The 26,471-nt window shown below is 30.9% G+C and overlaps 1 protein-coding gene across 1 annotated transcript in view; it reads right to left on the bottom strand.

Annotated features, from left to right (window-relative positions):
• LOC134722200 (cleavage and polyadenylation specificity factor subunit 1-like) overlaps positions 1-26,433 on the bottom strand; it is a 41,326-nt gene extending 14,893 nt beyond the window's left edge. Inside the window, exons 1-24 of the mRNA XM_063585791.1 lie at positions 26,297-26,433; positions 24,920-25,074; positions 24,548-24,584; positions 23,375-23,505; positions 21,513-21,593; positions 20,452-20,744; positions 19,887-20,026; positions 19,305-19,415; positions 17,603-17,696; positions 14,507-14,594; positions 13,229-13,348; positions 11,731-11,776; positions 11,214-11,311; positions 10,502-10,759; positions 9,857-9,958; positions 7,942-8,083; positions 7,291-7,466; positions 6,801-6,946; positions 6,304-6,396; positions 5,833-5,914; positions 5,229-5,329; positions 4,478-4,592; positions 3,492-3,719; positions 2,953-3,105 (exon numbers count right to left, since the gene is read on the bottom strand). Of these exons, the coding sequence (XP_063441861.1) occupies positions 2,953-3,105; positions 3,492-3,719; positions 4,478-4,592; positions 5,229-5,329; positions 5,833-5,914; positions 6,304-6,396; positions 6,801-6,946; positions 7,291-7,466; positions 7,942-8,083; positions 9,857-9,958; positions 10,502-10,759; positions 11,214-11,311; positions 11,731-11,776; positions 13,229-13,348; positions 14,507-14,594; positions 17,603-17,696; positions 19,305-19,415; positions 19,887-20,026; positions 20,452-20,744; positions 21,513-21,593; positions 23,375-23,505; positions 24,548-24,584; positions 24,920-25,063 (2,979 nt within the window). The 5' untranslated portion in view covers positions 25,064-25,074; positions 26,297-26,433. The remainder of the gene's footprint in view (positions 1-2,952; positions 3,106-3,491; positions 3,720-4,477; positions 4,593-5,228; positions 5,330-5,832; positions 5,915-6,303; positions 6,397-6,800; positions 6,947-7,290; positions 7,467-7,941; positions 8,084-9,856; positions 9,959-10,501; positions 10,760-11,213; positions 11,312-11,730; positions 11,777-13,228; positions 13,349-14,506; positions 14,595-17,602; positions 17,697-19,304; positions 19,416-19,886; positions 20,027-20,451; positions 20,745-21,512; positions 21,594-23,374; positions 23,506-24,547; positions 24,585-24,919; positions 25,075-26,296) is intronic.
• Positions 26,434-26,471: the final 38 nt, after the last annotated feature.

Genomic DNA, 26,471 nt, shown 5'->3' with positions numbered 1-26,471 from the left:
ACATCCTTGAGCATAGTCAATATTTATATCACCCATAATAATAATTTCTAAATCTAAGCTTGATGCTTTACTTATTTCTAATTCAAAAGCATCTATCCAGTCTACTTTCATATCTGGTGGTCTGTAAACTGAACACAAAAGAAAAGGTTTTGTGGATGGAAAATTGATCTGAAGCCAAATTGATTCAACATTACCAATCTCTAAGTCTTTTCTCCTTTCATATGCCATTAAGTTGTTTATATAAACTAATACCCCACCCCCTGTTTTGTCTTGGGTTTCATGTCTATCTTTTCTTATTGTGTCATAACCATTTACTTCAATTAAATTATCACCTAATTCTGGATTTATGAATGTTTCACATAGACCCAAAATGTGTAAACTTTTCTTTTCATTAAGGGTGAGTCTTATTTCCTCAATTTTGGGCAATATGTGCTGAACATTGAGATTAGCTATTTTTAATCCCCTTTTTTGAAGACCAAATGAATTAAGCAATTTAGGATCATTAGTGTGTTTGCATTCACTTTGCAGTCCACTTCCTTTCTTACCAACTATTTCACTCTTATTTGCATTGACACATGCATTAGCCTCAGGGAGAACTTCCATATTGGTAATAACACATACAGAGTCTACATTATTGTTAATTAAGGATTTAGAACATGTTTCATAAATGTCAATTAAAAGATTATCATAATCACAAGCACATGCCACTTTGTTACATTCATGACAGATATTACTTAACACCTCAAACCTTGAATATGTTTTTACAGTAATTTCGGCTTCCTTATCTTTGCCACATCCCTAATTGTTTTTGCAATTTTTTAATTTATGTCCCAGATAACCACATTTATAACACTCAATTTTATGCACAATCTATCCTTGGTGTTGCTTCTGCTATGAAAACTTTTGTCTCTGGTGACCTATCATGAATATTCATAACAATTTCCTTTAAATCCTCTTGAACGGAAACCAGATCTCTCTTTTGACTTGCATCATTTCCACCTGCTTGTATTATAATCTCACTGCAGTTTTCAATGTTGGTATTTTGTAGTTTGGTTCTAATATCCCTTAAAATTGCACCTCGGTTTGTTGAGACTTTAATACTACGATCCAATCCTCTCAAATTAATTCTTTGCAGGATAGAACTGCCAATTATAATTTTGTTCTTTATTCCATTTTCATCTGTACCTTTTGAAGTTCGGACCGATTGACTTGGTACTGATTTATGTTGCTGTTGAGGACTTTTGATTCTGTTAACATTTTGTGCTTCCTCAATTGTATGCTCAGTTTGCACTGATATTTCATGCCTACTCATCATAAATAAGTCTTTGTTAGGCTTTTCTATTTCTGTTTGAGTTGATGAGTCTCTCATTTCATTTGAACACTGAATTTGCTTATCAGTAAGAGTTGGGGTGTTATTAGCTTTCTCCATAAGAGTCGAAACCAGTTCTTTTAATTGATCTATTTCCGATCTTAACATTAGTTCCAAAGACTGCTTAGCACAGGGTGTTGAAGTCAGTTGAAAAGCAGCACTAGGATTCAATTTGTTGTTCTCTACTTCAGATTCATTAAAAGAACTTGTAGCTGACACCATATTTGAGTGTTCACTTATGTCGAACTCTAAATGTTTCATTTCTGTTTGGGAACTATCCAATTTGAGCTCTTGAGCATTATTGTCTTTTGGTTGAGATGCAGCTTCAAACATCTCTGTGTTTTCATTTACTTTTTCAATCAACATTTTTGCAATGTTGTTGAAATAAGTGTCAATCCACTGTTTGCAACCTTTTCCTTGGACATGAAAAGTACATGTTTGTTTGTATATATGAAGAACTGTCTTCTGTCCATTTATAAAGGTGTTAGATACAAGACCATTATTTTCCCTGTCTTCAAAAAGTGTTTGGTCAAAACTTGTAAATAGAATATTTTGGAAAATATTGAAGATTGCAGGAGCTTTAAATGTAATGACATATGAGCATGATCTGTCTGTACAATCTCTAAAGTCATAGTACTCACAATCTTTTGTGTATTCATTAACTTCCTCCAGATTAAATCCACTAAAATCTCCAATAAATGATGAAATGTTTTGGAAAAATGATGTAGTTATATCCATGTTTACTTAATGTTATTAATTTAAATCATGATTTGATCCTTAATATCTATAGTAAAAGCACTTGTACTGGAGCTCTAAAAACACATCTGTTCACCTTGACAGTCACAATAAACTTTGTTGAAGTAGAGGGAACCTTTAGGACAGTTGACATTGTGGAATGATGAGAAACATGTGATAGGACCGTCAACGATCATGGGATGGATTCCTAGACTTACCAGTTTGTTGAAGTAGAGGGAACCTTTAGGACAGTTGACATTGTGGAATGATGAGAAACATGTGATAGGACCGTCAACGATCATGGGATGGATTCCTAGACTTACCAGTTTGTTGAAGTAGAGGGAACCTTTAGGACAGTTGACATTGTGGAATGATGAGAAACATGTGATAGGACTGTCAACGATCATGGGATGGATTCCTAGACTTACCAGTTTGTTGAAGTAGAGGGAACCTTTAGGACAGTTGACATTGTGGAATGATGAGAAACATGTGATAGGACCGTCAATGATCATGGGATGTATTCCTAGACTTACCAGTTTGTTGAAGTAGAGGAAACCTTTTGGACAGTTGACATTGTGGAATGATGAGAAACATGTGATAGGACCGTCAATGATCATGGGATGGATTCCTAGACTTACCAGTTTGTTGAAGAAGAGGAAACCTTTTGGACAGTTGACATTGTGGAATGATGAGAAACATGTGATAGGACCGTCAATGATCATGGGATGGATTCCTAGACTTACCAGTTTGTTGAAGTAGAGGAAGCCTTTAGGACAGTTGACATTGTGGAATGATGAGAAACATGTGATAGGACCGTCAATGATCATGGGATGGATTCCTAGACTTACCAGTTTGTTGAAGTAGAGGAAGCCTTTAGGACAGTTGACATTGTGGAATGATGAGAAACATGTGATAGGACCGTCAATGATCATGGGATGGATTCGTAGACTTCCTCGAGTGGTCATGAAGATCCAGTGGGGGTAAGGTCCACACACAAATACCTGTAATTAAAAATATACACAAAATTAATTTTTACATAACAGAAGTATGCTGAAGAATTAACGACAAATTTAAACAAATCATTTTTTTTTTAATTCTCTCTCTGTGCTTTGGTGATATATAATTATCATGTATTTTTCTTAAAAAACCTTCTGGATGTATTCTTTGTTTTTTATTGGAAGTAAGATAAATGATATTAGTCCAGTATCTTTTTGTCCAAAGTTCATAAAATTCCATAATATTTAACATATTTGTTGATGCTTACAAAAATTTAACAAAAGACTGAACCAAAATGTTGGCAACACAGTCAACAGATTCTTGGATCCCTTAGTCTAGATTCTGTAACATTATATATTGCAGGCTTGTCAAAATAGTAGTTCTATCTTACCCCACTGTAACCTGCAACATCTTCAAAATATCTGAGCCTAGCAACTCTTTGTTGTCGTATCGTCTCGTCAGGCAGACCCTCGTCTTCTATACGTTTCTTCCTGGATTTCCTGTCTTTCATTATCAGATTATGCTGCACTTTTTTAAATCGTAACTTTAAATGATTATCTATTGATGCTTGGAAGTATGGAAATGCTTCATACATATAAAAGTCATCTTCAATTCTGGCCTAAAAGCAGAAAAAATATATAAATTGTCTTCACTTCTTTACAACATAGATGTCATTTAATCAATGTGAAAACTCATTTAAACCCTAAATAGTTAATTTACTTTGTGTGAATATTTTATATTTGTTAACAGCCAAGCTATATATTCTGACATTGGCAATCATACCACATCTCCTTGTTTTTAGATCATTTAAACTGCAGGTAATGTCAACTAATTGAAATACTTAAAAACCAAGTAGTTAATATTTGTGTCATTTTGGTCTTTTGTGGATAGTTGTCTCATTGGCAATTATACCACATCTTCTTTTTTATAAGATGATTTCTTCTATTTTCTACATCTGTGTAAAGTTTCATTAACATCTGTCTAGCCACGAAAGAGGTGTTGCATTAACAAAAAGACTATTACAACATATTGTAGTACCAAGTATTCACAAAGTGAATTCTATTATCTCCCCTTTTTTCAGAAAAGCCCTTGATTTTATTCCTTTTTCCTCCTCAAGTAGTATTCTACAACTGTAAAGTTTCAACAATATCCATTTTTCCTTACTTTGATTCTGATCAGTAGAAAACACCATCTGTCTCACAGAAGATATGTTTAGGTTTTTTTTAAGTCCCAATAAACATCTCCATAAATACCAACTAATTAATACAAACATGACAAATAAATGAAATTTTGACACAAATTTCACCAATAATTTGAATCACATGGCCATTCAATAATACTTTAGAACTATTCTGATACAGATGGAGATATACTTACCATTAAATAAGGTCTTGTTTTACGATAGCCCAAACCAACCATTAAAATTTCTTTTAATGCTGGCATCTCTCCAAGTAATTTATCACTTCTGTCTGCAAAGGACGATGATCCTGTGCTGTAAATACAGATACAAACATAATGGTTATTTATACTAATTGCTGAGAATCAATTATAGTCCTATCAGAAGGCAAAGTTTCATTTTACCCTGTCATTTATAATATTTAAGTCATTATTTCCTATAATTGTTAATTATTTTTTATAACTGTCAAGGCTATCTTTCTAAAATATAAGTGTTATCTGAACCCTATCACACAAGCAATCAATTGCAGAACAACTCTCAGTCAACATACAAAATGATGACAGAGACAGAAAGGTTAATCACTATTTTAAGACAGCATTTGTAAACAGAATATTCTACCAATAAATTTTACACCCTCCATGGTGATCTTTAGATATAGACCATCTCTTACTTAGATAGATACCTGTAACATAGTTTATTTGATATATTCTTCCTTGTTTTCAAAATTCCAATAGGGAACATACTTTATATAATTGTATAAATAAACCAATTATATGAAACATTTCGGCCTGGCATTGGAAACGTCTCATAAAATTGATTTATCAATACCTTTAATATATTCTTTTCAATACTGTTGTATTATCATGTATTCAAATTCTAATCAAAACTGCAGAGTATATATCTCTGGTACAAAAATTATCAGCAATTACTGGGGTACTATGTAAATCTTACCTGAGTTTGTCTTTAACCTGCACACTATCTACCAGAATCTTCTGGCCCATAGGGAAATTCTTAACATAATAAGATAACTTAAAGTCAGGCATACTGTATATCTGAAAATAATAATACTTATATTTACTTTTCTTCAAAAGATTAGTTGTCAATTCCATAGTGTATTTCTATATATAGTGATGGTAGTAAGAGAAATTGCTGAAATCTATGTCATATGAAGGATAGTTGTGTAATTGGCCGTTTCAGAATCTAATGCATTCTGGGTAATATTTTCGAAAGCATACACCAAAATGTTGTGATTGGATAAAAATGTTCCAAACTATTGAAATTCAACAAATGATGTGACATTATTTTCATTTTGGTGTACGAACAATGAGATTACCCATAGTCCTTCAGTTTCTGAAAAGGCAAATTGGCAATTATACAAAATCTCCTTATTCTATATTGAATATATCATGCTAAAATAATCAGTCATTTTTTTTTTAATTATTTTCAGATTAATTTAACCAGTAATTAGACATTGGTCCTCATCTTTATCAAACTTAAAATTTGAGATTTTTCATCAGCATGTATTAAACATGTATAAGATCATATGACACGGTACCTCTAAGACTCCATTTTCTCTACAAACTAAGGCCCAGTATGTTGGCTTTACGTCATTCTGGAGACGGGAAGACTTTGTAGGACTGAAATAAAGATTTAAACAAAAAATAATGTTAATGAAACAATAAACAAGAGTAGTTTATATTACAGTATAAAAGAAAATTCAGGAAAAGTTTAATGAAAAAATTAAGGTTTAAAGGTTCATAATCTGAATGCCAAAATGTAAGATTTTGAAGTAAACACTTTCTAAGGATTTGAAAGTTTCTGTAATTTTATCAAAATATCAAATTATTGGTCGATTGATTGTTGTTAGCTATACATTAAGTGCATATTCAGTACAAGAACAAAACTGGGCCCAAACTATGCCTTGCAACAGGCCACATATCTTTTTCTATGTCCATCTAAATTTTCTGACAAAATAATTCCAAGACAATTAAGTCTGTTAATAGAATTCATTAAGAATTCACCTAACCTTTTGACCTCTGTCTGTGAGGTATCCATTGATGAGGAGAAAACTGATGTATCTGTATCACCATACAATAACTCATCTTCATCATCAACATTGCTGTAAATATAAATTTTTAACTCACATTTTGATGCAAGTATCTTCCCTTCCATATATCAGAAATTATTTGTATGTGTGTCTTATTTTCACTATATTTGAAGGCATTTTATCTCTAGATTCTTGTTATCAAAAACTTGCTCTCAGGTATCCTAGCAAGATGGTGCCATAATATAACTTCTACTGTAAACCAAAAGTTTTTTATGTGTACTTTTTTTTAGCCTATATATATCTATTTTAAGTCGATTTTTAAGCCATTTTTAATTGTTATTTTATAACTTTTTATGCACTCATATAAGAAAAGATCCATATTGATATTTCTGACTGTTCATATTCATAAAACTTTTCTACTTATGAAAATAAATAGCTAGCAAAATATAAGTTAATTAACATTGTTCTGTTTGTACCTGGAATCCATATTATAGACCTTTTCAATGGAACTTCTATTAGGTTTTGTCTCAACTGGTGCTGGCACCTCGTTCTCATTGACAGGTTTGGTTCTAAATAAACCGCTTCTATCTTTATAAGTACACAATGTTAAAATCTTGGAGTGCTGAAAAGAAAGAAGTATACATTATTGTTTTTTTATCACGTTTCATTCACATAAATTATATCCATAAAATCAAATCTTGATTTTTTTTATAGGAATATTGTCAGTACAGACATATTACAAAAATGTTTGTACTATTTTCCAAGATTCCAAATTAAATGAAAAACTGTGTTCTTCAAAAAAATTACCAACTTATCTCATTTTTATATCTTCGAGATATTCAAAATCAATTGATTCCTTCCTCCAAAAAAATAAAACACAAAAACGATAATTTAATAGTTGTTGATCAACTTTTTTAAAGCTTAAAAAAATATTAAAACCTTCTTCTACTAGTTTGTTGTAAATACCTGAGGAAGTAAAGGCTTTGTCATTGAGAGGCGACTGTTCCCACTAACTGCATCTTGTTTTAAGGTCAACAAGAAAATCATGCCTGCCTCTGTCATTAACAGTGCATAAGGGTCAGATACACTACAGTGACAAATAGTTGATGTCTGTTCTACTGTCAGGTACTGCAGCTGTTTTACTGTAAGTAGAGAAAAAGTGTGTTATACTACATGTACAGATTTACAGAATAAAATAATGCTGATACTACCTATACTTGCAAATAACTACAAATTCATTTAAAAGAGTGGACACACTGAAATGCCTTGCCTGATTTAATTGATGTTTAGTCTTTATGATAAAGGTATTATTGCTACAGGTATTACATAAATTGTTAATTTCAGAAATTTCAGTAATATATGACAAAAGTTTACACACTGAAATGTCTTGACTACTTTACTTATCATAATTAAACTCATCTAAAATATGAAGGTTCTTCTACAAGTATCACTAAACAGAACATTATCCACGATTCAGGTCAAAGGAACCCCACCAGACAGACATGTACACCTTACAATCATACACTACATTAAATTTAGTTATTCTATTAATTGTAGTTTCTGAGAAATAGACCTAATTATATATTAAATAAAAAAAATAAAATAAAATATAGTTACCTCCCTCTAACAGTCTCACACCAGATGGAGACACTTGTATGATGTATTTGTCGTCACCAATGTTTCCAGCAAAAATTGTAGCTGTCTGTGTACTAAAACCACTGTGATCTAATTCCATAATCTCTTGACCAGTCTGTAAAATCTATAAATAAACCAAGAACCATTTTATTCTAACTTTTAATGCTAATAGATGCAATTAGTAAATATATCTTTAATACTGTATAGCAGGGTTATTTCCATGGATGTAAATTTTTCGCAGATAGAACAAAATTGCCAAAATAAATTCTGCCAATTCAATAATGTACATGTATACAAAGGTATTGATATAAGTTTTGAATCAACCAAAATAATAATCGCCAAAATATTTTGTATACCTTATTCAGTGAAAATCACGAAATTTAACATCCGCGAAAATAATTTGCAATACAGTATTGTCCTTACACATATGGAAAACATTTAATTTATAATATATCTTTTTCAAATTGCATGCGATTGATTGATTGGAGATTAATGTCACTCACAGCACTAGAAAGCTATTGCACAGTTAATATTGGTGAAGGAAGCCAGAGTGTCTGGGGCGAACCACCGACCTGATGTAGAAAAAACAGCCGATCCTAGTCAATTGCATGTTTGAGGACGATGACTTTTTTTTTCAAAGATTAAAATGTTATCTGTTTGCTAACTACCCTTTTTAACATTTTCATTTGTATAATTTCATGTCTGGAAATCATAATTGTGTAGGAAACTGACATTTATTTGCTTGTTTAGAAAACAACAGTTTTTAAACAATTAGAAGTCAAAGTCTATCACATATTGATAGATTTAAAGTACTTCTAAATATTTCATAAGTGACCAAATTGTTTTCATCAAATTCTAGAGCCAAGAAAAATGATGATTGACTAACTTGGCCATCTTAAACAAAACTTTAAATGGTTTTTTTTTCTTTTTTGAGGATTATCTTACTATACTTGAATCTTCACGACTGAGGATTAAGAAAGCATGACATAGGATTATCTTACTATACTTGAATCTTCACGACTGAGGATTAAGAAAGCATGACATAGGATTATCTTACCATACTTGAATCTTCACGACTGAGGATTAAGAAAGCATGACATAGGATTATCGTACTATACTTGAATCTTCACGACTGAGGATTAAGAAAGCATGACATAGGATTATCGTACTATACTTGAATCTTCACGACTGAGGATTAAGAAAGCATGACATAGGATTATCTTACTATACTTGAATCTTCACGACTGAGGATTAAGAAAGCATGACATAGGATTATCGTACTATACTTGAATCTTCACGACTGAGGATTAAGAAAGCATGACATAGGATTATCTTACCATACTTGAATCTTCACGACTGAGGATTAAGAAAGCATGACATAGGATTATCTTACTATACTTGAATCTTCACGACTGAGGATTAAGAAAGCATGACATAGGATTATCGTACTATACTTGAATCTTCACGACTGAGGATTAAGAAAGCATGACATAGGATTATCTTACCATACTTGAATCTTCACGACTGAGGATTAAGAAAGCATGACATAGGATTATCTTACTATACTTGAATCTTCACGACTGAGGATTAAGAGAGCATGACATAGGATTATCTTACTATACTTGAATCTTCACGACTGAGGATTAAGAAAGCATGACATAGGATTATCTTACCATACTTGAATCTTCACGACTGAGGATTAAGAAAGCATGACATAGGATTATCTTACCATACTTGAATCTTCACGACTGAGGATTAAGAAAGCATGATTTAGGATTATCTTACCATACTGGAATCTTCCCGACTGAGGATTAAGAAAGCATGACATAGGATTATCTTACCATACTTAAATCTTCACGACTGAGGATTAAGAAAGCATGATTTAGGATTATCTTACCATACTGGAATCTTCCCGACTGAGGATTAAGAAAGCATGACCATCTTTGACAGAATCTTTGTCTTCCTGTTCTGTGTTTGTTGTTTCTCCTTCAATACTCGTCTGAAAATAGTTCTTATTTCATTACAATATAGGTATTTATGTTTGCATGTAAAATGAATTAAACTTTTTATTTCATTTTCAAAGTCCAAATTGCTTGGCGCTCTTTTGACTTAACTATAGATCCTTATACATGTTATATATGTTATTTTTATTAGAAATAAAAATATCATTGAATCTATCACACACTTTTTATTCTTTTCCAGATTTAATTTGTCTGTCTCTCTTTAGTTTCAGTTATATACATACAATACATAAACAATAACATACATTGCTCCATGGTACATGCAGTAAAGTGAACAACCTTTTCATTATTAACATTTTTTACTACTGCCATTTCAAATATATTGTTAATTTATCCCTTAGTAAACAATGTGCTATCTACTTTTATCCCTTTTTATTGCCTTAATTCAAATTATGATGTTATGTTCTTATGTTTCTTATTTTTTTTTTCTAGCCTTTTTTAAATGTTTTCAATGATACCTAAAATTACCTGCATTATAAGTTCTTAAAATGTTTTAAAATCCTTTACTAATTGTGACCTACCCTGCTTCCCCCTTCTTCCTCAGGTAGCTCTCCCTTTACAGTCCACATGTCTATACAACCTGGAAGTTCAAAGGTCGTCACTATCTGGGGCCTGATTGTTCTCTGTAGGACAGACAGGGCACCATTCTTACTGTAACCTGATGTTGTAACCAGTTCTATATCTGGATTATCTGTACCACTGAATTCCTCTGACAGAAAAGCTGGTTCCCCCATTACAATATTGGCACATGGTGCTATGTTCCAAATGTTATCACATACCTACAGTCAAATTTTGTCTAAACTTTATATTCAAACTCATTTTATACAAACCCCCACATTAAAGTTTTATACATTTTAATGGAAAAATTTACAACCCTTGAAAATATACATGATTATTAAAGGGTTAAATGCCTTTTTAAAAGAATATTATGTATTATTTGTGTGTGACTTGGTACAGTTTAGACACCTATAAACTCCTTTAAAAAAGTGTTTAATCCTTATACGAAAAAATATTCTAAAAATGGAGCCAGTTCGAGTTGTTATTATCTTTGACATTTTACATTGGTTACCGATAGCAGTTCTGTCAATATCATCTATTGAAAAATAAAAGCCTTCAAGAGCAACTACCCCAATCATATCAATTTTAAAGTATTCCCTAATATTCAAATTATTTCAGTACTGTGTCTATGTTAAAATGTTGTAATAAAATCATATTAGTATTCATGTATCTTACCTCAAAGGAGTAACTTGCAATAGTTGTTCCTTTTGGGTTTTCAGCACTACCGTAAACTTCTAACTCATATAAATTTTCAATCTGTGAAACATCTGATGCTATAAAATTCAAAAAGATCATATCAAATCAGTTTTTTTTTCATTAGATTTTTGTCGAATGAAGTTATTATCTGAAACATTTTTAAAAATTCAAATGCAATACAAATGTGTAAAATGTTTTATTGGTTATTAATTAATAACTTTAAATTGCTGAATCTTCAGTTCTCTGTGAAGAGTTTTCTGGAATGTATTTCGTCTTTGATTTTTTTTTCACACAGTAATTTCTGTTTATTTTTTTAATTATGGATTTTAATCAACACCTTGGTATTTTGCCTCCACTCATATTTTGACACAATGAATAAAAAATAATGGTAAGGAGTGGAACATGTTGTAAGTTACTGAAAGCTTGTGTATTCTCTAATATATTTTATTAATCTACAAACTATTCCTCTAAACAACATATGTAATGAACATCTTACCCACTTCTGATTCCGTTACTTTCTTTTTCTTAGTTGGTGGTTCTTCCTAAAATTCAAAGAAATGAGGATAGAGAAATGAGACAAAGACTGAAAATAACAAATAATAAACAGAATTATTACCAGAATAAAGATTGATAACTTGATTTATGTTTAATACCCTCTTTGAGATATATGGCGTTTTTCATGGCAGTCAGTCTATAATGATGAAGAAAGTAAGAGTGACCACTGATCTTTGGTACGAAAACTGTCAATTCTAGCTATATACTATACATTGCTATAGTCAATTAAGATTGGAGTCAAACGCACCTGTCATGTGCGGGATTCAATTTGACAACCTTAGTGTTGACAGGTTAGTGATATAGTAAATGAACTATTTAGATATCTGAGCCACCTTACCATCAAAACTTTAAAAGATATCATTTTTTTATCCAACATATATAATATACAACAGTACAGTTATCAAACAGTAAGTTCATATATATGAATGTAATATAATACAACCTATTAGAAAATGTATAGAACTTGAAAATAACATTTTGTTTGGATTTTATAATTGTATCTGATTAAAAAGGACATACAAAAAAATTTATAGAGAATTAATAAATAAAAGAATTAAAAGATGATTAAGAAAAAGAAAAAAAAAAAAAAAAAAGAAAAAAAAACAATATAAAAAAAATAAAATTCAGTTTGATGTCTGCTGGTTTTTTTTATAGTTGCCAAATTAGCTTGATTAAACTTGTCAAAACATTTATTTTTAATTGATATCTTCTTCTCCAAAATATAATGATGCTTTATTTTTTAAATCAATGCTGTTAAACTTAATTCTCCTTTAAAATATCGTGTATTATATATATATTGTTTAATCCAGAGAAAAATATTGTTTTGAGGGTCACCTTTGTACATTCGTGATAGATTTCCAAACAAAAAAATATTCTGTGTAAATGGTATACTAATACCATTATGGAGAAACCACATTTCAGTTTTCTCTATAAATTGTTGTACATAATAACAATCCCACAGTATATGTTCAATTGATTCAAGTTCAGTCTTACAAAAAGTACAATATGGGTTTTGCACAATCCCAATTTTGTTTAAAAACGTATTTGTTGCAAGAATTTTATGATTAATTCTATACTGAAGCCATTGTAGCTTAGTATTTTTTGTAATAGCAAATGGTAGTTGAAAAATCTTTTTCCAGTTTTGATTTTCTAAAACTAAAATTGCTTCCCATCTTTTTACTCCTGTAAGAACAGTGTTTGGTGACAGGTATATTTAATTAACGGGCACAATTTTTTCTTGATTAAGTATAATTTGTTAACTTAATGGCCATTTTATTTTATGGTTATAAATTCTGTGTACAAATCTGGGGTTGTACTTCCTTGAAGACTGAAATCTATAATTTGCCTGTACCTTTGAAATCCATGAAAATTAGTTAATAATATAATCAAGTCTACAGCAATTTAATTTATCTTCATTTTATTTTTTATAATATATCTACCTTTTTTGGTTCTTCTCTTAATTCTATTATCTGATCCTGTGCTTTCTCTGTATATTTGAGCAATAAAGAATTCCCAAGTCTTGATCCAAGGAACAAAAACCCTTCCTCACAAACACAAATCTAAAATATATAAACAGAATTATCAATACAGTCAAATCTAAATATTATTTTTATCTTTCGTATTCATTTAATAATATATCTTCATCTTACTGGTAAATGGTTATAATCTCTAATTACATTTAACTTTGAAATTTGAAATACTAAGGCTTTTCTAACTCAGGAATAGATTACCTTAGCTGTATTTGGAAAATTTTCTAGGAATTTTTGATTCTCAATGCTCTTCAACTTTGTACAATATTTGGCCTTTTTAATATTTTTGATTCAAGCGTCACTGATGAGTCTTTTGTAGACGTAACATGTGTCTGGCGTATATATAAAATTTCAATCCTGGTATCTATGATGAGTTTATTTAAATAACTCACTGATAAAGATTTTTATAAAGTGAAAGGTTCCATTTGGATACAAATTATAAGATCAAATCCCATAATCTCAGTGTTTCTGATTTAGACTAAAGAGTTGACTCTGAATTTGCGATTCTTTACACATAAAAATTTTACGATTAAAATTGATTGTAAGTTAGACTGAAATGTGTATGACTATCAAGTATTTTTATGTTGTCATCTCAATGTTATATTTAACTTTGCCATTAAAGTGCGAGGTTTGGCATGCCATAAAACCAGGTTCAACCCACCACTTTTATTCTCCTTTAAAAGTGTCCTGTACCAAGTCAGGAAGATGGCCATTGTTATATTATTGTTCGTTTATGTTTGTGTTGCATTTTAACGTTGAGTCGTTTGTGTTTTCTCTTATTTTTGAGATAAGACGTGGCACGGTACTTGTCTATCCCAAATTCATGTATTTGGTTTTCATGTTATATTTGTTTTTCTCGTGGTGTTTTGTCTGATGCTTGGTCCGTTTCTGTGTTATGTCGTTGTTCTCCTCTTATATTTAATGCGTTTCCCTCGGTTTTAGTTTGATACCCCAGTTTTGTTTTTTGTCCATGGATTTATGAGTTTTGAACAGCGGTATACTACTGTTGCCTTTATTTACACTTAAGATTTTTGTGAACAGAGCTGCTTACGCCAGATTAAACCTTTTTGAGGCCTTTTTTTATGTTTGATAGAATTCAGATTCTTGGCTATCTTGTAGGAGGCATCTTGAAGAGACGTTACTTGTTTTAAGTAGGTAATCAAATTCGTAATCGTTAATGATACTTACACATGTAGTTAGGACGCTAGCTGCTGATTTATCAAAGTGGAAACTTCTAACACTTCTCATGCCATCAACAACTAATGTCAGGACATAGCTAAAAATAAAAAAGTTACATTACAAAATCCTATATCAGACTTTAGAAAACTTAATTATTAGCTGTCAATGATCTCGTCCACTCAGTTCACAAACAAATGCAAAAACAGATGTCTTATTCATCATGTCTGTTTACAGTTTTTATAACAATCCTACACTGTCTTTGAAAAGGAAGCCATTTACTCTAAATTACATTTTTATAACAATTCAGTTTTATCAACCCCATCCCATCTCTGATTCAAAATGTTGATAACTTTACTTAAGTTTATATCCTATAAATTAACTTTTCTGACCTGAGTGATTTATTTTTTTCTATTCATCTATAACACACATGTACATTGTCATATCTATTCAAATGAGGTAACCTGAGGGATTTATTTTTTTCTATTTATCTTTAACACACATGTACATTGTCATATCTTTTCAAATGAGGTAACCTGAGGGATTTATTTTTTTCTATTTATCTTTAACACACATGTACATTGTCATATCTATTCAAATGAGGTAACCTGAGGGATTTATTTTCTTCTATTTATCTTTAACACACATGTACATTGTCATATCTATTCAAATGAGGTAACCTGAGGGATTTATTTTTTTCTATTTATCTTTAACACACATGTACATTGTCATATCTTTTCAAATGAGGTAACCTGAGTGATTTATTTTTTTCTATTTATCTTTAACACACATGTACATTGTCATATCTATTCAAATGAGGTAACCTGAGGGATTTATTTTTTTCTATTTATCTTTAACACACATGTACATTGTCATATCTATTCAAATGAGGTAACCTGAGGGATTTATTTTTTTCTATTTATCTTTAACACACATGTACATTGTCATATCTATTCAAATGAGGTAACCTGAGTGATTTATTTTTTTCTATTTATCTTTAACACACATGTACATTGTCATATCTTTTCAAATGAGGTAACCTGAGTGATTTATTTTTTTCTATTTATCTTTAACACACATGTACATTGTCATATCTATTCAAATGAGGTAACCTGAGGGATTTATTTTTTTCTATTTATCTTTAACACACATGTACATTGTCATATCTATTCAAATGAGGTAACCTGAGGGATTTATTTTTTTCTATTTATCTTTAACACACATGTACATTGTCATATCTTTTCAAATGAGGTAACCTGAGGGATTTATTTTTTTCTATTTATCTTTAACACACATGTACATTGTCATATCTTTTCAAATGAGGTAACCTGAGTGATTTATTTTTTTCTATTTATCTTTAACACACATGTACATTGTCATATCTATTCAAATGAGGTAACCTGAGGGATTTATTTTTTTCTATTTATCTTTAACACACATGTACATTGTCATATCTATTCAAATGAGGTAACCTGAGGGATTTATTTTTTTCTATTTATCTTTAACACACATGTACATTGTCATATCTATTCAAATGAGGTAACCTGAGGGATTTATTTTTTTCTATTTATCTTTAACACACATGTACATTGTCATATCTATTCAAATGAGGTAACCTGAGGGATTTATTTTTTTCTATTTATCTTTAACACACATGTACATTGTCATATCTATTCAAATGAGGTAACCTGAGGGATTTATTTTTTTCTATTTATCTTTAACACACATGTACATTGTCATATCTATTCAAATGAGGTAACCTGAGGGATTTATTTTTTTCTATTTATCTTTAACACACATGTACATTGTCATATCTATTCAAATGAGGTAACCTGAGGGATTTATTTTTTTCTATTTATCTTTAACACACATGTACATTGTCATATCTATTCAAATGAGGTAACCTGAGGGATTTATTTTTTTCTATTTATCTTTAACACACATGTACATTGTCATATCTATTCAAAGAGGTAACCTGAGGGATTTATTTTTTTCTATTTATCTTTAACACACATGTACATTGTCATATCTATTCAAATGAGGTAACCTGAGGGATTTATTTTTTTCTATTTATCTTTAACACACATGTACATTGTCATATCTATTCAAATGAGGTAACCTGAGGGATTTATTTTTTTCTATTTATCTTTAACATACATGTACATTGTCATATCTTTTCAAATGAGGTAACCTGAGTGATTTATTTTTTTCTATTTATCTTTAACATACATGTACATTGTCATATCTATTCAAATGAGGTAACCTGAGTGATTTATTTTTTTCTATTTATCTTTAACATACATGTACATTGTCATATCTATTCAAATGAGGTAACCTGAGTGATTTATTTTTTTCTATTTATCTTTAACACACATGTACATTGTCATATCTTTTCAAATGAGGTAACCTGAGGGATTTATTTTTTTCTATTTATCTTTAACACACATGTACATTGTCATATCTATTCAAATGAGGTAACCTGAGGGATTTATTTTTTTCTATTTATCTTTAACACACATGTACATTGTCATATCTATTCAAATGAGGTAACCTGAGGGATTTATTTTTTTCTATTTATCTTTAACACACATGTACATTGTCATATCTTTTCAAATGAGGTAACCTGAGGGATTTATTTTTTTCTATTTATCTTTAACACACATGTACATTGTCATATCTTTTCAAATGAGGTAACCTGAGGGATTTATTTTTTTCTATTTATCTTTAACACACATGTACATTGTCATATCTATTCAAATGAGGTAACCTGAGGGATTTATTTTTTTTCTATTTATCTTTAACACACATGTACATTGTCATATCTTTTCAAATGAGGTAACCTGAGGGATTTATTTTTTTCTATTTATCTTTAACACACATGTACATTGTCATATCTTTTCAAATGAGGTAACCTGAGGGATTTATTTTTTTCTATTTATCTTTAACACACATGTACATTGTCATATCTTTTCAAATGAGGTAACCTGAGGGATTTATTTTTTTCTATTTATCTTTAACACACATGTACATTGTCATATCTATTCAAATGAGGTAACCTGAGGGATTTGATTGTGAACTGTGTTCTCAGTTTTTCTATTTACTACTTACAGTTCTCCTCCTTTGAGTGACAGAACCAGTCTATCGTTGGTCATAAAAGCTGCCTGTGAACAATCTAGGGCTATTCTGATGCCTTCTTGTGTTCCTGGGGAAAATGTCAATGTATTTACATTAAAATAGTAATTTCAAATGAATACAAATCACAATAAATATGATAAGTTAAGAGGTTTCCATGGATGACAGGTTTCCAAGTACATCTCATGAACACTAACCTTTTCATTGAATGTTTCTGCTTTGTTTTTACTAAAGATTATAATTAGATAAAACTAAAGTATAATTCTAATTATAGTAAGTACGGGCAAATGTCAAACAAATACCTATTGTCACGATGAAAATAAGGAATAGTTTCAGGTATATACCAATAATAAGTTTATTTAAGAAGACTTTCTCATTTGTACTATACATAAATCTGAGTGTCAGCTTTGACTAAATAAGGGTATGAAGATTCTAATGTAAAGGGTATAAATCATTTTTTTTATCTAATATAGGATTTCGCTATATTTTTTATAAATGAACTTTATCTTGTACTTAATAGAAAAATGAAATTAAAAAATGGGGTCACTGTTCATTTAAGCTCACAATCTGCCTCAGGAAGAAGCATACATTTTTGTTAATGTCCTTTTTTTCTGTTGAGCTAATAGGAGAAATAGAGGTAATAAAAAAACAAATAACCTAATTACAGAAATCGTTTAAATTTTAAAATTATTTAGTTTATGTATAGCTTATTTGAAAAAAAACCCAATAATAAACAATAACAAAAAACATAGGTCACCAATGAGTTAAAAAAGATATTTCAAATTTAATGCAAAAAAATTGCATTTTTTTCACCAAAGGGAGATAATTTGGAGCATTTTCAATGATATAAACATTTTAAAAGTCATCTGGGCCCAAACTGAATCGATTTTTGGGTTGATTTTTGTAACATATCATAAAGTAATTAAAGAACCTTAGTGAGCACGCTCACATACCCCACGTCCCCTCATTGTCATTGGAGAAATTAAATAAGTGTAAGAAAAAAAATTGTATAAGAAAAATTAATTTTCTGCCAATATGCACATCTAAATAGTATGTCCTTATTATCTACAAAATCTCATGAAATTCTGTTTTGAGGTTTCAGAGGAGTTGCAATGACAAACTGTTGCAGAAGTACATTGAAGCAAATAAGTTCAAAGGGGCATAACTCCTAGAAAAAAAATTGAATCGCAATTTCCCGTGGATATGCACAACCACATAGTATGTCCTTATTATCTGAAAAGGTTTTGTGAAATTCTGTTGTGTGGTTTGATAGGAGTTGTGAATACAAACTGTTGCAGTAGTACATTGAAGCAAATAAGTTCAAAGGGGCGTAACTCCTAGAACAAAAATTGAATCACAATTTCCAGACGATATGCACAACTACATAGTATGTCCTTATTATCTTAAAAGGTTTCGTGCAATTCTGTTGTGTGGTTTGAGAGAAGTTGCGATAACAAGAAACAGGACTGACGGACGGACGGACGGACTGACAGACGGACAGACTGACGGACGGACTGACAGACGGACGGGTCAAAAACATTATACCCTCCGCAACTCGTTGCGTGGGGTATAATAACTAATAGTGTAATAAATAAAATTTGTAATGAAAAAATAAAGGTTTAATTTTTAGCTGAATTTTTTGTACCCACGAGCCACCTAAAGTGTAAAAACTACTTACTCAATGGAAATAATGTACTTGATGATGCGATGCTGTTGAGGGCTACACCGTAAGGTGGCACACTCTGATTGAGATATAACAATGAGTTAACAGCCACAACCATTACACCACCTAAAATATTTACAATAAATAAATTCAAAAGAAATCATTAGACTGGCTTATCTAAAATTTTAATACAAAAAATGTCATAAGTTTTATATGCAATCTTGAACAAAATATTTAAGCAATTTTATTGGGTTTGCATCTCGCAAAAAGTTTAATTTTTTAAAAAGCATCGTAAGTATGAGAATTCTCTTAGTTTCAGAAATAATTCCCATTTTTTCAAACTTTTTATAAAAGTAGTGTCAGTAGAGCGATGTACAAAATAATACCATCATCATTTCGCTTCAATTTATAAAATGTCCTCACTGTTCTATTCACATGACTACAATGGCTTAGTGCAATGTTTTCTGAAGTGTAATTGTGTGAACTGTTTGTGTCATTTTGGTCTTTTGTGGATAGTTGTCTCATTGGCAATCATACCACATCTTCTTTTTTATATTACTTTATATAACTTGTTACACTGTTACCATAGTAACTTACCAATAGGTTTAGGTACAGCCATAACTTTACAACAATCAAATGGTAGATTGTTCATAGACCAGATGACAGGATTGACTCGCTCCTGTATGTTCAGAGAAATAGCTGCAATACAACATGTGTCTGCTCTGACTGCTGTCCTCCTAAAAATACAAATAACGTCAGATTAAAAACATTAACAATTTTAAAACAAGCATCTTTACAATATCAGAGCAAAGTCTCAGTAAAAACATTAGCATGCAGGAAAACAATTATCACATATCTTCTTTCAATTTGTTTTTTCTTCAAACTAAGAAACAGTGTATTAGTGTATTTTTTTTTATCAGAATGTCTTAACATATATATTTGATTCATTAATTGATGATAGACAAACTACATACATTTTCTGAAGATAATCTGCATAACAGAATAAGTTTATTAAAACTGTATCAAATCATATACATTTTTTTTTAGGGATCCTTTCTGATCCTGGAAAGATTAATATAAAAGCTGTGCCAGTGTACATACCCAGCCCATGTCTGGAAAGATTTATAGAATAATAAGTTATATAATATGCTAGTGTACATACCCAGCCCAAGTCTGAAAAGGTTCATATAACATAAATACAGTTGGTTCATAATAACCATGCAGAAACTGAAAATCTTTAACATTGGTGATCTTTTCATCAAAACTTTTGAGATCAATGATATAGGATGACATGATAGGTGATTTCCCTCCTCCTGAGATATCTGAGTCCTCTATGACAGCGTCTCTACGGAATGGCAGAATAACAAGTCTTGTTCCATAAATTAACATTGCTGCACATCGCCCATCTGGATCAACTCTAATTTCTGGAATGCTGTATGTGACTGCAAATCCATCCTATTCAAAGAAAACAAATATTGACATGTGTTTTAGTAGCCATTTCTTAGGCATAATGTAACCAAATCTAAGCCTGTTATATCAGTCCAGATATAAAACATCTTGGATGTACCTATCTTCGATAACAGTCCCTAAGACCTGAATCTGATCAAAAGTAATTCCATTCTAAAAGCCATGACGCAAGTTATTTACCCTCATAACATTTTTATATTGTATCCATGGAAATAACATTTACCTGGAAAAAGGTAACATTTTAATCTCAATCTGAGACCCTTCCTACAAGCTATTTTTTTCTGTAATAACTTCTCATTCAAAACAACTATGAGTTTAGTAAATATATTAACTTATGTTTGTAATAATTTACCACAGCTACCGTATAGCGGGTTATTTTCGCGGGTGTAAAATTTCGCGATTTTCATTGAATAAGGTATACGAAAAATTTTGGCGGTTATTATTTTGGCGGATTCAACATTTTTAACATTACCTTCGCATGTACACTTTTAAATTGGCGGAATTTATTTTGGCGATTTTGCTCTATCCGCGAAAATAAGCGAAAATTTACACCCCGCGAAAATAACCCGCTATACGGTATTACAAAGGACTAATACAATGTATAATGGTGAAGAAATAAATCATATAAAAAACAAACTGCTAACTACATCCTTTTTTTCTCAAAGACATACAAAAATTCTCTAATAAGACTCACATAAGGGACTATAGAATGTCCTTCTGTGTGGTGAATTTCTCTAATAAATTATATAGAATTACCTTCAGTGCAGGTTCCTCAAAATAATGTAGAGATGTTGTTTGGAGATCATGGGTACTAGGGTCATACTCAACAACCGATAACTAAAATAGAAAAATTATTGGCTAAATAAAACAATGAAATCATAGTGGAATTAAACATTGCAAATACTGATGACTGAAATAGAATGATCGGCTGAATAAATCACGTTCCAGATCTTACATTAACCTCTCATGATTAATTTATCCCTTTGAGAATATAATGTTTTATTAAAGAATATTCACCATGATTTTAGCAGATAAATAAAAAAGTCATATAGTCATATAATAAACTTATTTATACTGGAACTAGCTGTCTTTATTTCCTACATATAGAAACATAGCTTTACTTTGTATAATGTCAATTTCGTCATGGAACACTTTCTCCACAATAAGGGGTCCATTAAAGGATGAAAATAAGTTTGACATTTGTTTTACTATTAAAAAAGCTATCAATGACGTATTAATTTAAGTTGCAGTATAAAAACAATATTAGGCCAATGTCATAAAAATATAATCTTTTTTGTATTCGGCGCAAAACTAGAGAAGGGCTCGGTGGAACCTCACCCTTCCCCAGTTTCTCAGCCTCGTACAAAAAGTTTTTATTTTCCTGACATTGAATTAACCCTTTCAACTCTACACAAAAAAATAGAAAAATGGCTGCTGCTGCTGCATTTTTTTTGTGTTCATTCAATAGAACAGTATTTTCCTTTTCAGACTGCTGTATCTTTTTTATTATATGAGATACAGAGAAAGTTATTGCATGAAAAATGCTCAGGAGAGCATGAACTTTAATGTTGGGCAATTATTTTAGTGAAATTTTTATCAGGTTACCTGCATTTTCAGGTAATTAACAGGTAAAAGGTGTAATTTATTACATTTGTGTTGAATTTTGAATAAAAAACTACTTTTAGTCTTCATTTATTTCGTTGTTTTATCTGCCATATTATAAAATAATTACATTAGATGTATGTTTCATTATAATACGTTATTCTGATTGGCTAATTGCACATCACATGTTATTCCGTAAGCAATTGCATGAGACAATAACATTTCATTCATGATGACACGAGGTCCCACAATAAAGTGCACAGGTGAATTTAAAAATTAAACTTCATAAAAATCGTGTTTTTATAATCCTAGCTAAAAAATGTAATTATAAGTATTGAATGCTTCTTTTTGTAACTTTATAGGGTTGTAAAAGCGTTGACCGTGCGTTCATTTTTAGCGCTTCATACAAAATGTACTTCGGTCAACGCTTTTACACCCCAATAAATTTACAAAAAGAAGCATTCAATTCTTAAGAAGACACCAGTTGCCCGATTCCATAGTGTATTGTACCATATATAACGTTTTATGTAATCAGGGCAAAAATAAATAGCTCTGTCTTAAAAAAAATCAGTCAACCTCTGTTTCCCCCCCCTTTTTCTACGTCTCATATTTCCCACACTAATTAAATGTAATAAACACATTGAGTTAACTAATCCTCAATGTTAGTTTCGCTATAGAAATGCTGAAATTTTTCCATATTTACAGCTTCGTTTCCGATTTCTGCCATTTGCATTTGTCAAATATTTGTTTTTATTTTGCTTCTATTTTCCTTCTACTGCATGATTTTGCTATGAAAATTGCCAGGATTTCAAGCGCAAATGAGACCTTGCATATCCTAGATATAAACAACGAAAAATTAGGGAGATCCCGAATGAAAACCCAATAGTTTAAGAGTCCTAATGAAAAATCCGTTTTCATCGCGGCATATGCCGTGAATAGCAGTGGCGAACGGCGTACGTCATCGCGGCATATGTCGTGTATAGCGTTGAAAGGGTTTATATTGTATATATATTTACCTTTGCGTCAGAAAAACTTAGTAGAAGTGCATCCCTGTTAGCTCCTGGTAACTTGACAAACTGTAGAGACATAATGTTACCAAACAAACTGAAAGTGGCCAAGCATTCAAGTTTCTGTTTTTTTCTTGTCTCTACAAATAGGTTAAAAGAAAATGTATAATTTCATAGAATTTATTGACAATTGTATCGTAACATTCTTTCCTTTACAACATTACTTTCATCAACATTTATGTGTAGTACTTAAAAGCCTAAATAGACCATTGGTTTTCCTGATTGAATTGCTTATACTGGTAATTTTGGGTCCTTTATAGCTTTCTGTTTGGTTGGAGCCAAGGGCCCCCAGTTTAAGGTAGTACTTTGACCTATAAGTGTTAACTTTTAAAACATTGTGACTAGGATGGAGAGTTGTCTCATTGGAATTCATACCACATCTTCTTATTCAAATAAATTCCATTTCAATCTCATTTCATTTTTTTTCAATATCAATGTGTTTGAAGATTTTTTTTTATTATTATTAATGAGGTACTGACAACACCTAAAATCTGTATGAAAAATTTTCCACATATTTGTGCCATTATTTTGTATGTTTGGAGCTGCTATTTTTTCATTGTATAAAAACAAATGGCAAACAAAAAGGGATCAGAATTTGGTTACATTTTTACTCATTTATACTTTTATCTAAAAAGTAAAAACACAAAAATACCGAACTCCGAGGAAAATTCAAAAAGGAAAATCAAAAATCAAAAGGCAAAATCAAAAGTCCAAACACATCAAACGAATGGGTAACAACTGTCATATTCCTGACTTGGTACAGGCATTTTCTAATGTAGAAAATGGTGGATTGAACCTGGTTTTATAGCTAGCTAAACCTCTCACTTATATGACAGTCGCATCAAATTCCATTAAATTGTCAACGATGCATGAACAAAACAAACATACTCAAAGAGTAAAAATGTCAAAAATAGGGGTACAACAGTCAATATTGTGTTATCATCTTAATATCTCTACATAAACAACAAATGTAACAAAGAAGCACAAAAAGGCATACATTAATTTAACATTCTCATTTTGCTTTTCTTATACGGCTGAATTTATCTATGTAAAGTCTACCCATAATGATAGAAGGTTTCATAACTTATATGACTTAATATATGTCATAATTGATATACCTACCCTGATTTTGATCTGTAACATTCTTTCCAGTATCATCCTGAAAAATATGAACTTCAAATGTAAATATAACAACTTAGAAGATTAAAATGGTTTACTATTTACACAGTTTGTGCCTGTACCAAGTCAATTTTTAAAACAGAACCATGTGTTGTTTGTTGTTTTGTTTTATTGTATGTCTTTTTCTCAGAGGTACCAAAGAAGTCAGTTGTTTGTGTTCTATGTTATTGGTAATTCCTGCATTGTTATACTTTTTTTATTGTAATTAAAAGATTCATACTTTCTATTCTGATGTACTAACATTGAATGTTTTACTACACCCCCCCCCCCCCCCCCCCCTCCCCAACCCAACACCAAACAATACCTGGTACAAACCTCAGTATCTGGATTAAGTCTGTAAACATTAAGTTGGTTGACAGCTGCTATAACTAAGTTTCTCTCTGATGTGTTGAAGAAGTTGCAATAGACACAATGTTCTATGCCTGTTGGTGGGTGAGTCTGTTTGTATACAGAATACATGATCTATTGATCTGAAAAAAAGGAAAGTAAAAGCATATGAACCATTATCAGATTATACATTGATTATACTTGAGCAATGAAATCACCCAAACTTAAAAAAGTATTGTATAATACTCTCTGGGCCAATGTTCTACTCCAAATTTAAAATAATAACTTGGAAAACAACTGACCTGTCATATATAAAAATTATACATCATACAAAGATAGAAGGCAGCATTCTCAGATATTTGGCAAGAATTTAATCTTCATTACCCACTTATATGTGCATGTTGTGTGTTTTAATGTTAAGTTTATCTTATTTATATTCTCAAGAGCTTATGTTTGTATTAAGATATGTGAACTGAATAAAAATAAAACTTTTGTATGCATATAAAACCCCTCCTGTTACAATTGCAATACACCATATGGCTATTCCTGGCTGACCCAAGAATCTGTTCAGCTTGAACTATTGACGTCATACAACAATCAATTTTTCATCATGGCGTCAAAAATTTTGAATTATAATGTCAAAGTTTTACTGGAACCTGTGTGATTTGTAGTAATGGCGACCAAATACTGTAAATTCAGAAATTATTGTGAGGTTTTTATCAATGCGAATAATGTGACTGAGTATGCTGAATGAGTATCGAAATAATAAGAACTTGCATTCTTACATCGGATTGCAAATGATCCTGTCATTGCAATAATTAATCACATGTATTTGTCAATTTTACTAAAAATCGTAATATAAGGACAAAGTCCCCTATTACAGAAGAAAAATCAATAAATAATTTTTTTTAATAAAAATCGGGAAAATTTCCTTGGAAATGTTATCATGGTTATGGTATTTACGTTTCTTTTTTTTTTTTGCAAATATTTAAATTACAAAAAAAATCATTCATACAGACTTCGGTCCCATTCACAGGTACTACCTGCCTCATGTTCATAAATGCACCCAATTTCTGAATTTACAGTAGCAATAACGTGTTTTGTTAACGTGTATTGTTCGTAGGTCCCCCCCCCCTTTTCAGAATCCTGGGTTCACAACAGCAATATCGCAATGCTATCATTGAACTCCTTCATAAACACCTCATTTCGAGATTGTTGCCCTTCTAAAGGTTGGATATACGCAAATTACACCCAATCGCCTTTATACAGTTTTAAACTGAGCTTGCCGGGTACACAACAACCATATTTTTTTATTATTTGTACATGATGTTCTTCGAAAAAACACGTGTCATAGAAATGACCTACTTGAATGAAGTTGTGGGGCACTAAGTTTCCATTTTATTACTCAATATTGAAGTCTGTGTCCCTATTTTAAACACAATTTGTGAAGAAATTTTTTTTTCATGGAGGTCGCCATTTTTTGTATAAAAATTGTTTCGAATTTAGAGAAAACAAACTTTGAATTCTAAAGATTTCCCGC

The sequence above is a fragment of the Mytilus trossulus genome, chromosome 6 (assembly GCF_036588685.1).
Source record: "Mytilus trossulus isolate FHL-02 chromosome 6, PNRI_Mtr1.1.1.hap1, whole genome shotgun sequence".
NCBI lineage: Eukaryota > Metazoa > Mollusca > Bivalvia > Mytilida > Mytilidae > Mytilus > Mytilus trossulus.
The sequence above is the reverse complement of the archived record's forward strand: the minus strand, read 5'-3'. Positions and strand labels throughout refer to the sequence as shown.